The 22,101-nt window shown below is 38.4% G+C and overlaps 1 protein-coding gene across 1 annotated transcript in view; it reads right to left on the bottom strand.

The window, feature by feature from the left end:
* LOC136344715 (frequenin-2) overlaps window positions 1-22,101 on the bottom strand; it is a 49,492-nt gene that overhangs the window by 17,807 nt on the left and 9,584 nt on the right. Inside the window, exon 2 of the mRNA XM_066292427.1 lies at window positions 2,176-2,200. Coding sequence (XP_066148524.1) covers window positions 2,176-2,200 — 25 coding nt within the window. The remainder of the gene's footprint in view (window positions 1-2,175; window positions 2,201-22,101) is intronic.

The raw sequence follows: 22,101 nt of genomic DNA, 5'->3' as shown, positions 1-22,101 counted from the left end.
TAGGGTGGAAAACGAGGGCGAAGTGAATTTCGTAGGTGTTAAAGGAGGTTCTTAGTAGGAGCCTTGATAACAGAGCCTGTTGCATTGATCTGAAAAGTGCGTTGCTGTGCTAAAATAGCTAGATATTGCAAATTATATTTCGTGCTTGACTTGTTACAACACTGCGGTTTTTACCTTTGTGTCATTCAGTTTTGTCCTTTGCTCGATGGAATAGAATCGGCAGTTTTTCTGGGGGTTTAAAAGAAAATTTCCTACCAAATGGCCTAATTTTGCTCCCGTCCAAGATAACTCGTGTCTTCATTATCCCGGTTCAGTGAATCCATCCCTATTCCCTCCTCAATTTACGGTCATTTCTTGGCTCGAGTACCATAATTATTGCTCTAATCGTCGAGAGCGGAAATTTAGTGTTTTTTTCCCCAGCGCTATGCATATTGGTAAATCAAATGTTACGTAATCGATCGTTTTTCTTAAAAATTACTTTTTCGTGGAATTGCGGGATTAATGTCCCTGTTGTTGATTGTGCTGAAATATGTAAAAAATTTCATGCTTTCGTAAACAACCTTAATTATAGCATATTTCTAGTTTTACTACTCGTGACAAATGAATATGTCTGTCTCTTTTCCGGCTGTTGATTTGGTATTTTTTGTGCAATCATCCAGATGGGTTTGACGGGATTTATATCTGGAAATACGAATTTATGGAGCGTGTGGGACACATTGCACGGGTCATACATCATGGGGCCAACAATTGTTTGAAAATTAACTAGAGAATGGATATCGGGACGGTGGTTTTTGAATATCAATTATCGTTTTTGGAAATCGACGTTGTGACGAAGGGTCAAAAATGAGAGGGAGTGATTTTTTAAGGGTTAAAATTGGCTTTTTACTGGATGTGTACGAAGAGCGTTTCGTAAACTGTGGAAAATACGTTAATTGAAAATGTTATGGATCAAATAACGACCCTAACATGTCTTATTCCAATACTGGTAACATAGAAAATACAGAGTGTCTGAAGTTGTGGCCGCCACACGATTTTTTAAAATCAGAAAGGAAAACATGTCGAATTATCGGAAAACAGTTCTTGATCAAATTCGGTGATTTCATACTGTTTGCAGAAAAATAAGTGAAATTGAAGACACTCCAGGGAAGACTGTTTAGAAACCAGACTTGAACTACATCGAACTGAATGGTATCGACTATATACTATGAATTTTAAAATTTGATATTTAGATGTTTTTTCTTTGGAAAAACTCCAGAGAATTACATATTGGGCGAATTTAAAGAACATGCAGTAGTCAAGCGCTGCAGCACTGGAAAAGATAAATTCAATAATAAATTCAAATAAGCTTTGGAAAATAAAAAGAATTCGAGGAAGTATCGAAGTATTTCGAATAAATCCAGAACTAGGCGGAGTTTTCTAGAGTTGAAGACGTTTACGTCGAAATAAAAATATGTCCGATATTTGCTAGGTACCTGACAAGTACGGCCTGGAGGACAACTTCATAAATTCCTCTAAATTTCGAAAATTCTAAGAAGTATTTTAATAAATCCGAAACACTATTTGATCGAAGCATTTTTTCGAAATTCATGCTAATTTTCGGAAATTTTTATATCTGTCATCGAGTCCTGAATACTGGCCTTAATGCCTTTTGTATTGCACGAATTCCTCTAAACTCGGAGGTTGAGGGGCATTCTTAATTTTTTCGTCAGAGCCTCCGAGAATTTTATTAGTTCATGTAAATTAAGCAGAACTATTGAGATAATTTTGAGGATAGTTCCGTTGTAAAAAGGAGATGCCTAAAATGTTTGTGCATTTGTAAAACAGTTTTTATACAACTATTTTTTTGTATAGGGTCCTAAAGGGCATCAGGTTGACTCATTTCATGTATTTTTTGCTATATTACTCTATATATTTTTGAAATATCGACACTCGAAAATAGGAAAGCGTTCAAGCTTCAACCTCCCCCCTCAGGAAATTTTCAGAAAGCTCCTTTTTACTTCCTGGTCGTATTGATATTCTGTACCGCTCCCATGTAAGAACCCTTTATAAAGTCCACTTACTCACCTGACACAAAAACGCAGTTTTCAAAGCTACCTCTTACCACCGGTGAGATATTTATTAGCCCTTCTGTTTACTCTCTGCAAGACACGAAGCTTATCGTAAATTTAAACTTACCATTGTCTAATTTCCTTTTCCGTGACTGAAAAACAAGAAAAAGGTAACATTAGTAGGTGCAAATAAATACGTGTGAACGTCTAAAAATGTCCGCAAATTGATCGTTTTATCACAATTTATGTTACTGAGATAAATTATTAACTTTGTGTGACAAGATGGCCAGCCATAAATCCGGAGGGCAAAAAAGCTGTGGAAAGTTCACCAGAACATTGAAAAGCTCAGGAATCCCTAAAAGGACTTCCATTTGCCGGATGAGAAATCGTTCGTGGTCAGTCAAGCCTTTACACACCATTCATCAACAGACATGTTTCGAGAAAGTTACTTTATACAGGGTGGGTTTTTTTTAAAATATGAATGCTAATATCTTGAGGATTATGCCGACAATGGAAAAATCCAAAACGACGAGTTCCATAATATGATGGGGGAAGATGGTTGAGGGTTTGATGAACTCATTACCATCTGCCAAATGCATCCCAAGTTATTAATTTTTTAAATAGCACGGGCATAGCTGCGACATATCATCGGAAAGTATTTTCAAAAAGCTTTTAAATAGTACCAAATTTTCTGAAATTCCGCCATCAAATGTACCCGATAGAGCTTAATATGCAAAATCGACGAGTGAGGCGCTTAGGCGTAGAAGTAAATGGATTTTTTAAATCATGAGTGGATAATAGAACTGATAATTAATTAAAAATCTTATTTTAATTAAATCAAAGTGTAAGATTTGGCGTTCAATATTAGTAATTTTTGATAATAAGTGTTCATGCGAGCGAATAAAACATATTCACATTCTTGACGCACATTGACGAAAGCTTCCTTAGGAATTGCACGACACTCAGTAATAAGTCGCCCTTTTAATTCTTCAGTTGTTCCTGGTTTTAGACACAACGGTTTTCCAGTACCTTCGCAAAAAAAATCCAAGGACTTTAGATCGGGAGAACTAGGGGGCTACTCTATCGCTCCTCTCCTCCCAATCCATCTTGCGGGATAATTGTTGTCAAATCACTCTATAAGGGGTAAAATGCGACGGTGCCCCATCTTAGCAAATTTTCTTCCAGTCGTAATTCGTCATTTTCGTCTTGCCGATTCTCTAACTCATGGATCACCAATGGGTCAATAGCATTTTCTAAAAGGTCACGGGAGATTTTACCATTCAAATTACCATCGATAAACAAAGGTCCTACGATAGCATCTCCAAGGACCCCGGCCCGAACATTCAGTTTTTGTGGTCGTCGAGTTTTCTCATAACGTGAGGGTTCGAATCACTCTATATTCCAGAAAATGTGGACCAATTACTGAAGCAAACGTTTAGCAGTAGTCGGGGCCGGTTGGTAATCAAAATCTCGCAATATCCAAATCGTCGTTCCGGATAGTCTTCATTCAACTCCTGATTAAATTGAATTTTGTATGGATGAGATTAGTGCAATTTTAGAACTTTTAGCACCGACGCTGTTGACTAAAATAGACGATTAACGAATGATGCGTTCCGGGCGAGTTGTCCGAGAACTCCGGTGTGAGTAAGTTCGTGTAATGTCCCAGATTGATTCATTTTTTTTATTGGCCACAGAACCGATCTCTTCAAATTTCTGTATTAACTTCGTAACGTGAGAAGGATTAATGTTCGTTTAAGGATGTCGCTGGCGAAATATTTCTGTGGTTTCTGCGAAAGAACGCTGCTCAGCCTCATAAATAAAAACGACTTCAATCCGTTCCGCAATTGAATAAACCATATTTCGATTGAGAATTTGCGAGATGAAACACGAAGTGAAACGCAGATAATAAACATGATTCGACGATTCACTGGATAGAAAAACATTCATAAACACCGATAAAAGAAAAATGCCTCATTTTTTTTCATCTAACATTGTTCGTCTAATTCTTTGATAACAACGAGAATCGGGAACGTGAATCTCGTTTGTGCGCTGGCACGCAAAACAACGAACACCCGTTAGATATAATTATTAATATTGATCGGCAAATTTTACATTTTAATTTAATCACCATAAATCTTTGAATTAATTATCACCTCCGTTACTTATTCCTGATCGAAAGCCAGTTAATCTTACGGTTAGGGGTCCCACTCATTGACCTCGCATTTTGGACATTATGGGACACAATTGAGGACGGAATTTAACAAACTTTGGTACCATTGAAAAGGTTATTGAAAATGCCTTCCGGCCACATGTCGCAACCATACCCGCGGTATTAAAAAAAAATTACTTGAGGGGGGGGGGTGTATTTAGTAAAGGATAGTGAGTTGCTCAGATTCCCAATCACCTTCCCCTCTTATATTATGGTAGACGTGTTTTTGGACTTTTCAATTGCTGATACAATTTTCAAGATATTCGCATTTATAGCTAAAAACAACTCACCCTGTGTCTGTTTTTAAAGGTCAACGCCGGAAAAGACGATTCCGACTTAAATTTCTCATCTAAGGAGTAGCATTTTTCTTCCATCACGGACCACATCTATCACGCATTTCTAAAGGTGATAATAATAATAATACGGTTAATCCAAGAGGTTTTGCTGATTAAACGCATCCAAGAAACGGAGATAGCCATCTTAATGGAATAATTACTCCAGGTCCCATGCCATTATTCGGTGAGATTTAGGGAGGATGGAAAGGTAATTAAGGGGGAATTATGATAAATTTTGATCTATCATCCAATTCAATTATCCTCGGTGGGAGTCGAGACAATAGGTAGCTGCAGAGGTGATTTTCGCATTAAATTGAATTAAAGCTGCAGCTTCACTTTTTCGCAAAAGTCCGAAATTATTACGTAATATCCGGTGCGCGAAACAGGCTGAAGGGCCAACTTAAGCGAACTTTCAGGACAAACTTGAAGGACCAAATTTATTTGCATTCAGGGCAAACTTTTCTGTAATATAAAACATTCCAGATGTGCCTTGTCGAAAGGTTTTTAGTTCGGAGTAACTTGGGCAAATTGCTTTTACTTATATAGGAATTAATCTAAAGTTAGTTTAATATTCAAAGCCGAGCCAGTAGTAGCTTAATGTGGGTCTCTATTAAGCATTCTAACTGCCGAACTTGTATTAGAAGAGCAATTTCTAGAGGAAACCCAATTAGCTATTATAAGCAGGGAATAAAAGCCTTAATGAGTTTTATATAAGTTCGGCATTACGTAATTACTTTAATTCAAAAGAAATAATTTCCGGCATTTTCGCGGTCATGAAGGCAGCGGCGTTGTTTAGGCCGCAGTGGAGACGGGGCCGCCCCAAGCCTAAACACCCACGGAACAGCGAAGACATGGTTTCCACGAAAAAGATCCCTCAGGTGAAGTTGCCGAGACGTTGATTCAGGAAGATTGAATGTAATCGACATGAAAGATTCTGCATTTTTCATAGTTGTTGCACCTACTAAACGCTAAAAATTCCAAATATAAAGTTTGAACGTCTTGCTCCACGGTCTTAATCAAAATAAATATCTTCCAATAACTTTTCCAAGGTAAGATAGCAAAATTTCCTTCTATTTTGCCGAAGGAGTAAAAGACGTAAAACATCTGGGGAAATCCCAGATATAAACCAGGACTATTTCATTTCAGTTTGGAAATGCAATTTGCGTCCTAGTTTCGAGGACAGCTCTCCAAAACGAATATGTTAAGTGTCTCGTACGAAATATTTGTCCCGATATGAGGATTTTATCACGCGACCCTTCCCATTTATGGTTCCCAAACACCTTCGACACATTCCGTTATTTTTCTTTCATTACGCGGAGATAGGAAGGTCTAATGAGAACTTGCTGACGAGTCTTAGTGCCTGTTCCTCCAAAAATATCTCCAGGGATAAAAGAGTTTTCTGTTAAACTTTGAAAAGCTCCTTTTTCATCTCGTTCGAATTAAAAAATTGCAAATCTCCACTCCAAAGTCGGTTCAACAGAGGCGAAGTCCATCAAGTTTATTACCTCCCTCATCACCAAAATCCTAAAGTTTTATGACTGATACACTTTTAAGTTTACAAATTTTTTATTTCGGACACGTTTCTGCATTGCAGGAGTAGACGGGAATTTCAGCGCGCAATATCAAGTTTCACCTTCAACTTGCATATAAAGTTTTATGGAGTTTCATGTTTGCAACTCGCAACCGATACATATAAACATATAAACATTGGTTTTGGATTTGCCGGTCCAAAAAAAACTTCATTTGAATTCATGCAAGGTCGGATTTAAGTTTTCGGAAGCCCCTTAGCATAGCCATTTCGAGGAACAGTTTCCCTAAACTGTTTGATCAATATTTCGAAAGATTGCGGGTGAAAATTTTCTAAAAACATGTTTTGGGTTGCTAATAAAATTTATAAAATGCTATAAAAACACTTAAAAAATCATGGAACGCGCATAGAATTATATGTATCAAACATTAAATTTGTCCTAGAAAATTCATACATTGGCTACGCATTCGAGAATGTCGTTGAAACTCGTCTGCGCAACTGATTGAAGCAGCGAAAGCAGCCAGTTTTTATCGGCGTTTTTTTGATCTGACTAGATTAAAGTGCCGCGGCTGACTGAACTTTCCGTGACAAGTATACGCTCGGTGCTATAAAAATCTTATGTAGTTCGAAGAACCTGCACAGGAAACTTACACGACAGCTTTTTGCTCATTGGAATTTTAGTTCTGAATATAACCGAGTCTACGTATATTAAGTTTGTCATAATGATATTGTTAATAGAGCTCCGTTTCTGAGATGCGAAAAACGAGCATTTTAAGGCGAAGACGACAAGGACGTGTGATGCTTAGTTTTCAAGCCACTGATAAAAAAGTGAAACTGGAGATACCGAATGCAATAAAGTTTCTCTATAATTTATTAAACTTGCAAAATTATCTCATTGCTGCAATAAGAGCCGAGGGGCACTGGACGCATTTACGAATTGAGAAAAAGGTGGAAAGGGACAAAGTAATTTCTTAAAATTGCCGCATCAAAAACAACAACGAACAAATTAAATGAGAAAAATAAATTTGGCAAATTGTTCAGGAACCACATAAATTGGCTTTACGTCATGGTCTACCCTCCCTTAGGACCCTCCTTATTAACTTAAAAAAATTTAATGTTTTGCTTATTTAAGACCAGAACCGTACCGGCCCAAATTCCGTGCCGTTTTCAATCATTTTTTAGATCGTCCCTAAAAACTAAGTGGTACACTACATGTAATATGCATCGAATTTTCTGGAATACTGAATTACACCAGTTACTTATGGGACGTCGCTCTTAGGCAGTAAAACTTTATTATAGCTCTCGTGGTAAAGTTTCAGGATATGGCATCTAAATTTTTAATAAGGATTTCACGTGCAAACGTCACGGTCTCATAACAAAACGCTTTTTGAGCACTTTTCCAGCCAAACAAAGAAATTGAAGTTATAAGGGACAACCGAAGGTGAAAAGTATGATCGAACATTCCGTGTTGGGAACCATTAACGAGTCGGACACCTGCAAGGACGTTACTCCTAAAAATACCTTGGCATATGTCCCTTTAAAGTACGTGAAAGTTTAAAACCTTTGGAACGAGTTGGAGAGGACGGGCTCAACTTTAAACCCCATTTCGCTTTTAAACTAAACAAAAGAAAATACTTGGGAAACCCTTTCAAAGGGCCTCGTAGCCCTATATCTTGTGGAGCTTGTTTCGTTTTATGATACTGCTTTGTTTTCGGAATAGTAAATTTCATTGCTTCAATTTTTGGACAGAAACGCTTGTTGCTGGTGAGTTTAAGCGCTGGATTTAGATGATGGTATAAAGCGACCCTTTGAGCTAAGTTTGGTATGAAGTGAAGCCAACATCCGGAATTTCTAGCACAAGGCCCCACAAATCTTGTTAAATCAAGGCTAAATGTAAGTATTCATCATGCAAAATCATTACTCATTTTACAATAAATCTCTTCAAAACATGCAATATCTACTATTGATCCCTTTCACTGCAGCAGGTTAAGCGTTTGTCTTATGAGCTTTAAAGTTTTTTTTAATAAACCTCAAGTTAAATTGTTGGACATTCTTTCCATCGTCTTACCGATCGATTTAATCACCGGGTACATCTCCTTAAATACTGTTCGTAACTTGGGTAGAGTACGTGGTGTAATTATTCTCCCCAGACCTCTGATCGGGCATTAAATTCCTTCTCCCACGTCAGTTAAAAAGTTACTGCACAGGGTATTTTATTTTCGATGTATTTAGGGGCTTTCAGGTATTCCTCGGGTTGATCGCGAAAAACCGTGATCAGGACCCTTGGTCCGATTTTTCAGGCAAAATTTCTTATTTACCGAGATGAACATATGAAACTGTGTGTTTTTAGAGAGTTAAAAAAATTTCGAGTTAATGGAACCGCGGCCAACTATGGTTTCCATTATAAAAGAGCAACTGCGGTCTGTAACTCGAAAACGAATTAAGCTAGAAACAAATCGAGTACGCCACTGGATTGCACATAGGAAAATGCTCAGTAGGCGTGCTGGCCAAAAATTAAAAATATTCGCAAGCGAACAGTTCATGGAGTTTTAAAGAAAACAATAAAAACGAAAAACACTCTGTATCTCTCAAACGAAGCGAGATGTTAAAATGCTGTTTGTATCGCTGAAATGGGCGCAAAAATCGGGCCAAAGGTCCCGACCACGGTTCTTCTGCATCTCCTCGGAAAATATCTGAAACCCCCCAATTAGAACAAAAATAGGACGCCCTGTATATTTTGGTGCAACAGCGTGAAGGAGAGGCAAAAAATCTCTCCCTATCTACATTTATCCTGAGCTAAGGGTGCCTTTTTCATTTATTTCTCGTTCAAAAACGTCGTCGGCAGTCCGTTCGACCAACTGGAATAAAGGTCCCTTTCCATTAGTCTCAATTTTTGAAGATTGCTCTGTGGTGTGAATGCGGTCAGGTTCCGGTAAAATATTGACACGAGCAGCAAAAGGTATAGAATAATAGGAATTTATGGCATGGTACAGGGTGTCCGCGAGGGGTATGCAATGTAGGAAAGTCGCGAGAGCATACACAATCAACTCGCTCATAGTCTCCTATTAATTCGAGCAACACTTGCGGAAAAGTGCTTAAATCACATTCTAATTAGCAAAGAAAGTTAACGTTCAAAGAGAAAGTTAATGAGAATTATAGTGTTTCGTGCTAACGTTGAATAAAGGCTGGAGATAATTATCCCATTATGTTCACGCCCCTGGCAAAAGGCTCGACCCTATAATAACAAATTCATTAGTTCCCCCACCTGTACATCAAATCGCGGTCCATTCATGCAAAAACCGGCAATAAATCTTCCACCTTGGAGGAAAATTGGGAAAATCGTTAGATTCGCAAGGACTTTGCGAGGGCCAGAGTCGACAATAATGTTTATCACAGACTCTCGTTCATTGTTCAAAATTCAGTTCCAAGGGGTCCATAATTAGTTCCAAATTTGCCAAAGTTGGAAAGTGCGATTTAAGTAACAAAATCCTATTTGCAAACATGTTTTGGAAATTTGCCATATAAACGCCGGAGTAGGGGATGTGGGAATAGGCCCATTTAAATGGTGCCGTCTTAATTACTTCTTCAGTTGAATAATTTACCTGCAATTTCTCGCTTTGAGGAAGTTATTTAGTTGCCGCATATTAAATAGGCACATGAGAGATTAACACTCAGGTTAAGTGGGTAAAGACAGAGGAGAAAAGGCAAACTTTGTTAGTGGCTCTCGACATTGCTGCATTGTTTTACAATGCTACAACCCAGCAGATTCACGGATTATGGTCTTCAATCGAGGCGGAAAAATATTTAAAAAGACCTATGAGAAATACTGCGCCGAAAATTCCTTAGACAAATAAAAAAAAATTCTCAAAATCCCTGACGTACCAAATTACCTAAAAACCATATCTCAGGGTCGTCCCAAGCGGGCTGTAACAAAAGGTCAACAGCTCGAAAATATTCCAGCAAATTTATAGGTCACTGAATTTACAGCAGTTGAAAACCACTGCGATTCTTTTAGTAAATCGGGGGCCAAAGTAAATTTTTCAGAAATCAGGGTTATCTCACGGGGGTTGCGAAAGGGAGTTAAAACTCGAGGCAGCTGCACGTGCAAGGCTTCAGAAAATTGTATGTAATTACCTAGAATTAACTCGGTTAACGGGTTCACTAGAGTTAAAAACGATGAAGATTTTTCTAGCAGGTCTGATATTTACGGGTTAATTTTTCAGAATCATCCGAAGTAGGACTTAAACGCGAATGAGGGGTCAAAAACTTTAGGAAGTTTCACAATTATTTGTTCACTACTATTTCGTTTATTCACAAAAAGTATTAAACTATATCAAAACTGTTATAGCAAGTGATAGTTTCGACATAATTTCTTGACAAAATGGCGAACTTTAAGTTTAACGACCCACGAGTCTAAGCGAAGCATAATACTATTGAAATTTGTAGTCGCCGCATCTTCCCTCTTCATAATTACTGACGCAATCATCGTCCTCGTCTTGAGACAGGATCTCGTAATTTTCCAAATGATTCGAGAGACGTTGTTTTTTCTTAAAGATCTTGTAATAAATGTCTTGACCATATATGCCCACAACACTTCCGGCACAAAGTCCCACTACAAAGGCACCGAAATCAAACAGGAATTTTACCATTGCGTACAGGAAGTTGGTTCAATGACGAATTTGTCAAAGCAAGAGGTTAGAAGTCATTTTAGTTGCCAAAAAATTGTTGCTTTCGAAGAATCGAAATTTGTAGTGGAAAATGAGATGGTGTAATTATGGAGCTCTCTTCGTGGGATTGGCCAGTGGGGTACTAGTGGGGAAATTCGGGAAAAAGATTTATGCCGAGCTGTTCCCTCCAGTGAAGACAAAAAATTGGGAGGAGATCTGCGACGCCCTCAAATGCAAGTGTCAAGATGAATAATAAATAGAAACAAATAGAGACTTGTTTCTGGCAGTAAAAGCGTTTGTCTGGAAATATAAGCTATGCGCGAAGAAATAACGGTTTTTAATGTTTTCCAGAAGTTCGAAGTCCCACCCTGTCATGGATCACTAATGTTATCCAAACCGGCCTGTCACAGCTTAAGGGGATTTTCATGTAATACAGATACACGGTAATATACCCGTAACATGTTTGTTAAGTCAACATGTGTGTTCGGTCGTAAAGGTGACTAAAAGTTCTACTATCCTTAAATGTTAAAATATTAACGAGTTGATCATTTTACTAGGAAGGTATTGTAGAGAGTATAAACCATCGCTGTAGATTTTTGATGTGTTGAGTTATGTAAGGGCGCTCATTTAATGGAAAGTTTGAGGTAGTGCAAAAGGGGAAAAATTTCGCCATTTTAAGCAGAGGACATCGCCCATCAGTCGAATATGTGTTTTTTTGTATTGAAAATTAGCTGCAGGAAACAACTTCTAAAATTAACCCGAAAAAGAGCTCTTTACATCCGATCCATTTTCGTCCGAAGCGGTCTTGTTAAATAAAGAAAATTCATGATCTCTCAGATTGCGCTCGGAGCGTCTTGTCCGAACTTAGTTTTCCAGAAAGTTTTCGAATTATGTATTTTCAGTGTTTCCTATTACCAGCTTAATCAATGTTCCCTCATTTGATCTTGTTACAGATTTAAATAAAATTACAGACTTTTATAATCGGATATAAATCTATTGCAAATAAGGAAATTCTGGTTTAAATCTGGTCCATATAATTCAATCGCAGCTAATTGGCCTACATCTGGACCAAATGATTGTTTTAAACTTTCGGCATTTCCGCCATTGATAACTTTGATTAATAATTTATCCCTTTGAAGCCCTTCCTACCGGAAAATCGCCTGAAATTATATGAAAGCAATCCAATTAATCCCAACTATGCAGATATAGGAAGGGAAGGATCGAAAGTTTGTTATTTGTAGAAAAAAACAGGCCATCAGGTTCGTGCCAATCAAACCTCCAAGTGCGTATTAGGCCCTGTACACACAGCGACATGAGATCCAGGCAGAGACGACAATATTGTGCAGCGTTTCTTTTTTTCTTTTTTTTTTTATGCGGTTTTGTGTATATTTACGTATAACCACCAGAGAATACAAAGTAGATAACAACAGTTGAGAGAAAAGTTCAAATGTTGCTGGTTATCGCGGTTTTATCGAGCAAGTGTTATCTAAAACAGCCGTTTCCCTCAGGCAACGTTTTAAGTTATATCTCAGCAATTCTCAGGGCTTTGAGGCGTTCCGAAATATGGGTCTTTACTCGGAATGAAAAACAATGTGAGCCTCAAATACCACCGGCAGCAGAAGCAGGCTGAACACCGTATCTCGTTTGATTATGCATGAAGGTCCAACTTTCACGGTAACAAACTGGAACACTCGTTGTTTGCTTATTATAGGCAATAATTCAAAAATTTAATAACGCATAGTGACTGTTAGAAATGTTAAACATTCTCATACCAGCACTCGATGCGGCCGTGCATTTTAGAACAGCGGACCATAAAGCTAAGCCCTTTTATCTGGTAAAACTAAATGTCCTTTGTTTCGAACTTTAAAACCGACCATTAGCCCCGAACATCCAAACGTTTGCAGATTGCAAATCATAATATGCAAACGAAACCCCCTCGATTTTGCAGGTAGATTCCAGGGCTCCCGACTCGCGTTTGCATTTCAAGACCAATCGGGCTTATTTCTTAGAATTTCAGTTTCGAGGGAAATTTAAGGGGAATTAGAAAATTCCTCCCCCCGGTCGGTCTGTAGCGCACAGAGCCGGCGAGATTTAACAAGTTTATTTAGCTCCCATTCTCAGAGTTTTATGCATCGCGTACTATGGGGGTTTTTCAATTTCCAGTCACGTTTCTGTGTTGTAGCAATATCGAGAGAGTGTGTATTTTATTATTCATGTTATGGTTTTGTACTGGAGCAGAACTGTGAAAATAAAGCGGCGGAGATTGTTGCTGCGTTGCGGTTTAAAAGCGTTAAGAACACGAAAACCAGGGTCGTACGAGGGGCAATTTCCTGCCGGCATTGAAAAATAAACCGCCAAGCATGAAAGTCCCAACGCTCAGCTGCAACTGAAACCGAAATTCCCAACTGGTTGCCCGGGCCCCCGTGCTCGTTTCTTAAGTTTCTCCTCACGTAATTTCATCCTTGAAACTGAAGAGCTTTTTAGCCATCGCTCTGCTAAAACTCCGTTCCTGCATGAAACATATCGCATTACATTCCAACAGATAACCGCCCAACTTTATCTCATTCCTCTGCAAAATGGCCCTTGCCTAGAATATGCACTTGAATATTAAATGGTTATTAAAGTGTTTATTATCTGTAACGTCATGATACTTTTGTAAAATATGCTGGTCCAAAGTTTGAATAAAATTCAGGGGCCAGCGACAGGGTGTCCCAAATGAAGTGAGTTTCACGGAGATGGGTCGGTCGTAGGTGCTCGAAATCTAGGTCTCAGTAGATTCTGAGAGCGTCGCTCGATGATCAGTTGGCGACGGTAGAAAATTGCCAGAGCTCATAGAATTTACTCGAACGGTTTAGTCGCGGATTATTATTTTAAATAAAGTGTTTAACGGATGAATTTTTAACGTTTGCGCTAAAACCAACAACAACAAAAACAATCGAATGGCAGTTAAATAAATTAAAAAGAGTGGTGGAATATTTCTGGGTCCTGAATCACTCGAAAACCCCAATGACTAACTGCATTTTAAGCGCTGTGAGCCCACACATACATTTCCAGTTCGGCCATTTCAGGTCGGCCATTCAATAAAATTTGCTTATCTGGTAGAGGAGATAGGAAATACAATTTTCCAGTAACGAAGCATCATCCTACGAGCTCTTATCTTTCCTTTTTCTAATTGCTTCTTATCTTGCCCTGTTGTGATCGCCCCTTGTAGCAAACCACAACTTTCCCGGCTTAAGTTTCCCTTTTTGTCTAAACCCCGAAAATCTAGCAACACAGGAACTTCCCTACGAAAACTGGATCCAACTGTCTTATATTCGTTCATTTCGGCAACGTTCCAATTTCCTAGAAGCCTGCTTTCCATTAGCCGAACATCAGATATTATTTCCATTTGTTCTTCTAATAATATGTTGCTGAGAAGACAACTGGTCCTTTTTAAGGACTTAGCTGTCGCACAGAGATTTTCCTGATATCATTCATCCGGTGTTACCTGAGGGCTGATTATCATGAAAAACGACTCTATTCAGAAAGTCGTTTAGAAAAAAATTATGAATAAAGTTAAATGAATAAATTTCTGTGCGCCCTTAACAGAAATGCCCTTTGTTCCGGGTTCAAGCCGAATTTTTTGCCCTCGTGTGGGGGTTTTATTCTCTCCTAGTTTTTGCCAAAGTGACAACTTCCTAAGGGAGTATGCATTTAGAAACGGGTGCAACTCCTCCACGGTATGAGAAGCTTTAGAACTGAATCTGAATAGCCACTCCACGTGCATGGAAAACTGACAAAAAAACGGGCCAACTATGGAGATGTCGACAGTGAAACGTCGCGACGCTGGCCGTCAGTCTGGCGCCTGTGACGGCGCCGCGCGACGTTTCGGAGGACTGAAAACAAAAGCATTCGACGGCACCTGATGTGATGTATGAATTGCAGGTAGCTGCTGAATGTCTTTTGTTTTTCACCCGGATGATGGTGGATCGATAGAAACGTTGTTATCTCTGTTTTCCGGATACTCGGTTTCGGTGGAATTGGCTCCATAAAGTTGTGCCAGATTTCATTATGGAAATTTCCAAGTAATTTCTAGAATGTAGAAAATTTAACTCTCTGGAGGTTCAGAAAAATCGAACTCAATCCAAATTATCAACGTAATTTAATGAAACTTAGGAATTCAACTTCAAGAAGTGCTGCTTCGAATAAAAAAAACCGTCAAGTTGATTTATTAAATTAGAAAAAGCAGTTACGAAGTTTTCTTTTCCTTTTCAACACTCGCTCTCAAGCCGTAAATTTCTTTGTTCAATCGCTCATGCCCGGACTTCCCAATTAGCTCATAAAATCGCTGAAAAATGTATGGAAATCAACATGGGAGACTCTCTTTTGTAAGCAAAATTATTGAAGATTATGAAGTGTAATTTCCTAAAATTCTAAATCAATGTGAAAATCTCGCTTTAATGGATCAGATCTTATGAAAATGGGAAAATCAATTTCAAAGTTTCTGGAGTGAAGCTCTAGATTTATGGGCTTTACAACATGCCCACCAAACTTCTAGAACTAGAGAAGGCAATATTAAAGACTCTTTCGCAGGTAAAGACTTTGAGCTTCCACAAAAAGCAACGTCAAGATATCTCTTAAATGGATCGAGGGAGTATTTGTATTGATAGGAGTTTGAACTCCAACATAAAAAAACTGTTAAAATTGGAAAAATAAGTTGCAAAATTCCCCTTATTTGATTTTTGGTGTTTACAACGTACCCGTCAAATTTCCTAACATTGGAAAAATCGGCATAGATTTCCGCTATCAACTTCAAAGCTCTTTAAATTGAATATTTTGTACTGTGAGTGCTTTATCATATTTTTCCTGGTAATGCGGATACGTGCTCAGAAAATCAATTTTGTGCGTGTGAAATTTTAAAGATCAAAAGTTGGTCCAATCGACTTGAGAGTCTTTCTTAAGCTCAAATTTGGAGTCTCAAGGTTAAAAATAATATTTTCAGCTTGGTGAAGAGAAATATCTCTGGAGTTAAATTTCCGATTTATCAAAGCTGATTTACTTCAATTGGAATTTTCCTTTCTCAGCTTGATTTTGAAAAATTTGAAAAATATAGTAATAGGTGTTGGGGAAGATTGTGTTTGCATCTTATCATAAGTACTTGACATTGGGAAAATACGGTGGGTACACATTCCTCATGGGGGGGTGGTTTTGAGATTTCAAAGTGAGTTTACTGGAATTGGTGAAACAAACTTGAGAATTTTCCTCTTCGACTGAATTGTGGGGCTGTGAAGTTTCCAAAGAAGTCATTTCCTAAACATTCTGGTAATCCGAAAATCTTGTGTGATCTAAACTTTAGGAGAGTTCGAGTGATTATGAAAGATCCAGTTGAAAATTGTTCCTTTCAAGATCCTCTTAGAGTCACTTTGTAGTTTAGGCATTTCCGCCGGAACTCTAACGGAACTCTCACCTAAACGAAATTGTCTTTATTTGGCATCTGGAATTCGTAAGACCCAAACCAATATTATTTCTTGGAACATTGGGTCATAAAAGACGGATGTGAGTAGCAATGAAAGTAAATATTTTCCGTGTTTAAACAGGATTTTCCTATCTCGTTGTAATCTATCCGTAAACGAAAGTTGATTATATTGGGGAGGACAGCGGAAAGAAAGAGCTGAAAGAAATGGGTGTGATGTAAGAATTGGATTACCCATTCGGCTCAATCCATGGGAACGTCTTTTGTCGAACTTCGCCTGAATAACAATTATTCCATAACGACTTAAGCAAACTCAACTAGTGGAGGGAAACACTCTTCTAATCATCCTTAAGCATAAAAAGATGGGGAGGTATGTAAATGTGAGTTTTTTACGTCTCTAGAAACAGTAGATGACTATGTTAGACGCTTAGTCTCGAGCTCTCAATTACCCCAAGCAAGCACAAAACTTGAGCAAAGAATTTCCGCTATGCAAGTCAGGCGTGAAGCTTGCGCAACTCACAAAAGATAAAACTTTCAGGGTCCTGAATGTTAATTACTCAACTTCCGCTCATTTAGCTTCTTTGTCTGAAACGGGACAGGCGGCAAGTGGAAATTCCATTTTTGGACTTCCAATTGCTTTTCCTAGATAATCACGCATATCAATATGTTCCCCTACTACAGTGCCATAAATTTTCGCAATTACCCGTTCTAATCATCCGGTGGGTAATTACCCCGCCCAAAAAGGGGAGGCCTCGAATTAACATATTCTCGCTTCGCTTGATTTTGGCGACGGTCCTAATTGATAACCTCCTGGTGGTGCAACATGTTTGGATTTTCATGTCAGGCAGCCATTAATCGCATAAACCCCTGAGGCATGCGAGAACTCCAAACTTCTGCTCTAAGAGATTTTAAGGGTGTTTTTCAACACAAGAAACAATTAAGCGTGTATTTAGCTCCAAGTTCTCGTCTCCTCGTTTGCAGTAATCACGAGTCTCTGTATGGAGTTCTGGAACGTCAGCTGAGAAGCTATAAAGTGTGTCATTCCAGAGTTAGGAATTCGAGCGACTTAATTGTATCAACCAGAAATCCTGAGAGGAGCAAGAAGCGTGCCGGCCATTAAGGATGCGAAGCAAATAATTGTATAAAGAAATGTGCTTGGTCCGAATAGAGTCGAACAAAGGACAAATCTCTGGATAACAAAGAGAAAAAAGACGAGCATAAATTCCCAACAGTGTTCAAATTTATTTTCGGAATGAGGGCAATAATTCACCCTGAATTTAACTAGGAATGAAACGTTACCGCACCGAATATGAAACAGCATTATATTAATTGTTGTTTGCCTCGAGTGCCGTTGAGTTCCGGAAACTGAGTATTAATAAAGTGGGATTCACGTGAGCGTCCACGAAACGCAAATTGGAGCATCGGGGTACTTTTTTTTAGGAAAATACATGGAATAAATTCCGGCGCGGAAAGCTCACATTAAAAATCTGGGAAAGGCCCAAACTAGTTATCAAACACATTTCCAGCAGCATTTCATCAACTCTAGTTCAAAAGAGCCAACCGCAATTCGAACAGCAGGAGATGTAATTAGATCCGCACCTTTTGTTAAAAAGAGACTTTCGTTTGGATCCAATAATCTCTCACACACGTAACCATGAAAGCATCCCCGGGCTAATATGGGCGAATGGAGGCTGATATGAAGAACATGTGTTGAAGTGGCGACTTTTTCCGTAATCCGTAAATCCGTAAGGAAAAGTTCGTGACGTGTCCGCAAAACCAATTGAGCGTTCAAGTAAAAACGGAAAGAGGTTGTTGTTAGATCCCCGATACGTATTTCTACTTATTGGCTTTGTCAGACACCTACGTATGTATGTGTGAAAAGTACGCCCATGTAACCTGAAAAAGATAGAAGGAAAAAAGGGGACTCACAAGTAGGTCAGCCTTTCGTGGAACCAGTGTCTCCAATTTTCGAGATGACTTCAGGATATCTGCGGGCAACGTCGCCATGGAATTTTGCCTACGGTGCAATTGACGTCAATTTTCGTGCACGTCACAAACTTCATATCAGCATTAGTGCCGTATATTTTCAAAATGGTTATGTAGCAGGGACCCCGCAAGGTCCTTACACCAGCCGTTTAAGAACTTAGGCATCATACCAACGATAATAATAACAAAACCGATAATAATTAACCAGGAGTGCTATTTTAGTTCTCAAAACAAGAAGTTTCTAACTCGAACGTCGACGAATAAAGAACACAAAGGGTTAAAACGCCAAATTAAACCGAAACGTCAACAAATTAAGCGACAACAGCGCAAAAAATAGGGTTATGTTTAGACATTCAAATGTATCTTTATTCTTTTTTAGCATGTTAAATTTATATGACTTGTCGTTTCACGTAAGCCGACTCTCAATTGTTACATTTTGCGACGCGAATAAAAAGTTGTGTCATTTGACGTTTAACATGATTTTGTCCGAAAATATGATTTTTCTCGCTGCAGCATTGCTTCAGCGAGGGGGGATTACTATACTAATTAAAGTGATACAACTGCACCAATTAATTAACAAATTTTAAAAAAAGGGAGACACAGAAACCTGAAGTAAAAAAAAAAGAAAAAGCCGGAAGCGATACACAAACAAAATGGCTAATAATCCATTATTAAATTGAATAAAAAAATTCATGTCTCCCTCATTATTACAGTGTGGGGCTGCAACTAAATTTGTGTCCTCTTTTTATGAAACAAACCTCACTCACAGTCGTGTCACAATGTAACATCCATTTAGGTTCTTTACACCGCCTCGACAGCTGAGTGCCTTAATGGCTCTAATGGATTAGTGTTTTAAGCAAATAAACACACGTCCGATATTCGCGGGGAACAATTCATAAAGGCAACCTCGAGAATTAATTATTAAGGCTGCGAGGGCCATTCGTGGATCTTGGAGTAATTTTAGCCTTTTAATTGCCACCTTTTATGACCTCTTCAATCATTTAGTTAGTCCTAAATAAGTTGTGTCGATTAAACTTTGTTTACTGAATTGGGACGAGGATTCACGTCTTTTTCTCGGGAATTCTTCAATCAAAACAATGTTTCGCGGTTGAAGTCAGAAACATGCTCACTTTCCATTCATTTTAGTTCTTACGTCTACTTATCTTAATTCTTTTTTTTATAAAAGAAAAGTTCCGAAGTTGTGAAGACGGCGACAGGTTTTCCACCGCTACGTTAACAAGGATTTTCCTCCGAGACTTCACTGAAAGACCTAACAAAGAACAGTGGGCAATTCCAACAACCTCCACTTGTGTGTCGGGGGTTACTCCGAAACAAAACGACATAAAGAAGGGCAGTTAAATTAGCATCGGTTTACTGAAACCATTTTTTAGACCCCTAGGAAACCGAAATGTGGGCAATGAAGCAGCCCCAGGCTCACGCTTTGTATGCATTAGCCCCCTAGCCCTTTCAAAGGGAGTTTTTCTGAAAAATTCCACAGACCGTGAGTGAAATTTATGACCGACCAAGAGCGGTTTATTCTGGCTGCTTGCGATTTGTTTGCTACATTAATCACGCTCTCAAGCTTATGTATTTCAAAGTTAATAAATCCTGGATAGTTTCCTCAAGGAGCTTGTACACGTGTCTGGACATGCACTTGAAAAATCTTTAAGAGATGTTTAACGAACATTAAACCTCAATGTATGTTTTGTTTTATAGCTCGACAATTGAAATTAGTTAACTTTTTCCAGAACATATATGAATATAATGAATGGTCATGCAGATTTTCTGCAAGATTTGTCATATAGGGTGTTTGGACAAATTGGTACAAAATTTAAGGAGGTGAAAGTAGAGCCAAAAATAGTAAAAAAGGTTCCTGTACACAGTGGCCCGATGGAGCATCGTTGCCGAAACAGCCCTCCAAAGGGGGCCAAATTTTCTATCATTGGGATATTGTTTAAATTAATTTTTTCTTTGTTAAGGTAGTGGAATGAAAATTCTAGGCAATAATCATATTGTAAAGGTTTTTAACAATCATAAGTTACGTCAAAATCGGTTATAAATAAGGGCAGTTTACTACCAACAGATATTTTTGGAATTTTTTTATTCCTAAATTATTGCTAAATAATCCATTTTAACGTAACTTGTGATTGTTAAAGACCTTTACAATATGACTGTTACCTACAATTTTCGTTCCATTACCTTAATCAGAAAGTTAGGTTTAAGGAAATATCCAAATAATAGGACCCCTTTGTAAGGCTATATCTCGGTACCTGCGTTCAGCCGGATCAATATTTATAGGGATTTTTTTTTCATATTGGATCCACTTTCACCTCCTTAAGTTTTGTACCAACTTTCTCGAACATCCTGTATTTGTTTTTAAAATACCTCTTGCTCGCCAATCTACTGAGTGCAATTCAGCTGTTTCCTCACTTCACAAAGCGAAATTGAAACTTGTGCTCTTAATGAAATTGGGTTTCTCAGCGTAGACGTTTACCGAGAAAACAATTTTCCCTTTCCCCTAAACATTTCGATTAAACCTCTGAATACAAATGGTGCGTCACATACTCCGCGGTTATGAGCGTTGAGAACCATGAAAGACCCGCGATAAAAACATGCCGCGAGTCCTGACTTAATGTCAAATTCAATTATTCTTATCATGTCGAGATTTCGTTAGACGACCTAAATCTGTCAGAAATCACTCGAAATTACCTTCACAAATGGAGAAATCGTGGCTTTAACATCTTGCATTTGAACTTTTATGGTGACATGCCGTTACCTGAAGCACAGATTTTATTGTCAGCACACGTGCTCGTACATCCCATGTTCCTGTAATTTAGTTTGGGGCGGTTGCAGTTAGTGGAACGTGTGTAATAATTCAAATATGCTGTAATGAGTGGAACTCTAATGGTAATTCAGTGTTCGGTATGATAGTTAATGAACTCATATGTTCGCTGTCCGTTTAATTATTGTCGGGACTAATGTAACTTTGATATACTTTAGAATTTTTCAATGGTAAAATTTATATAAAAATGCTTCAAAGATACTGCCCCTGTACGGGATAGTCCGGGGCAAGAGAAAGTGTCGCGTATACTTCCAATTCTTCTCATTAATTACTTAATCAATACGGACTTGTTCCGTTAAATTGCCGTACCTTAAGCTACTTATAAGAAATTCCTTTAATAAGGGCGATATTTAGTGAACTGCTCCGGTAAATTATTCGATGATGTCGCAGACTATTCTTAAGTCACGAGGGGGTGTCCTACTATCCTAAAAAAACTACCGTTTGTTCAATATTCAGCTGCAAAGAAATTACGCTGAGCCTCGACATGGATTAGCGTTAACTCATAGCGACGATCAGTTCGAAAAGCAAAGAAATACATTAATTACTCACGTATAAAGGGGACATAATAGGAGATTTCTTCCTGCGGCTAGCTTTTTATTGCGAAAAATAAAGAATATCTGGAAACAATGTGCGGATGAGATGTTGCAGTGATATTAAGGGAAGGAACCGAAGTAATAACGGCATTGCATTATTAAAAGTATGAAATGTGCATTGTCTTGTGGTTACTACTGCAGCCAACTTAATGCCATTTTAATGCGCCTAGAAAGCAGGTGCAAAATTGAAATTTATTATCCTCCGAGTAGACTAAGATTTTATGGTTTTAGTTCGAGCTAGCTGCTACTTTTTATTATAATTTAACCCGGATTTACCTTTCGCAGTCTCTTGCAAAGTTCAACTCAACAGCAAGTTTCCCATTAATCTTCCTTCCTCTTGGTAGCACCCATCAATGCACCTAGCAGGCTTAACACCTCCTCGACGTCAAAAGACTAAGCGACCCTAACAACTTGGAACAAACTTTTTTAATCTCATCGATA

The sequence above is a fragment of the Euwallacea fornicatus genome, chromosome 17 (assembly GCF_040115645.1).
Source record: "Euwallacea fornicatus isolate EFF26 chromosome 17, ASM4011564v1, whole genome shotgun sequence".
Taxonomy (NCBI): Eukaryota; Metazoa; Arthropoda; class Insecta; order Coleoptera; family Curculionidae; genus Euwallacea; species Euwallacea fornicatus.
Note: the sequence above shows the minus strand (reverse complement) of the source record. Positions and strands in the feature narration are given on the sequence as shown.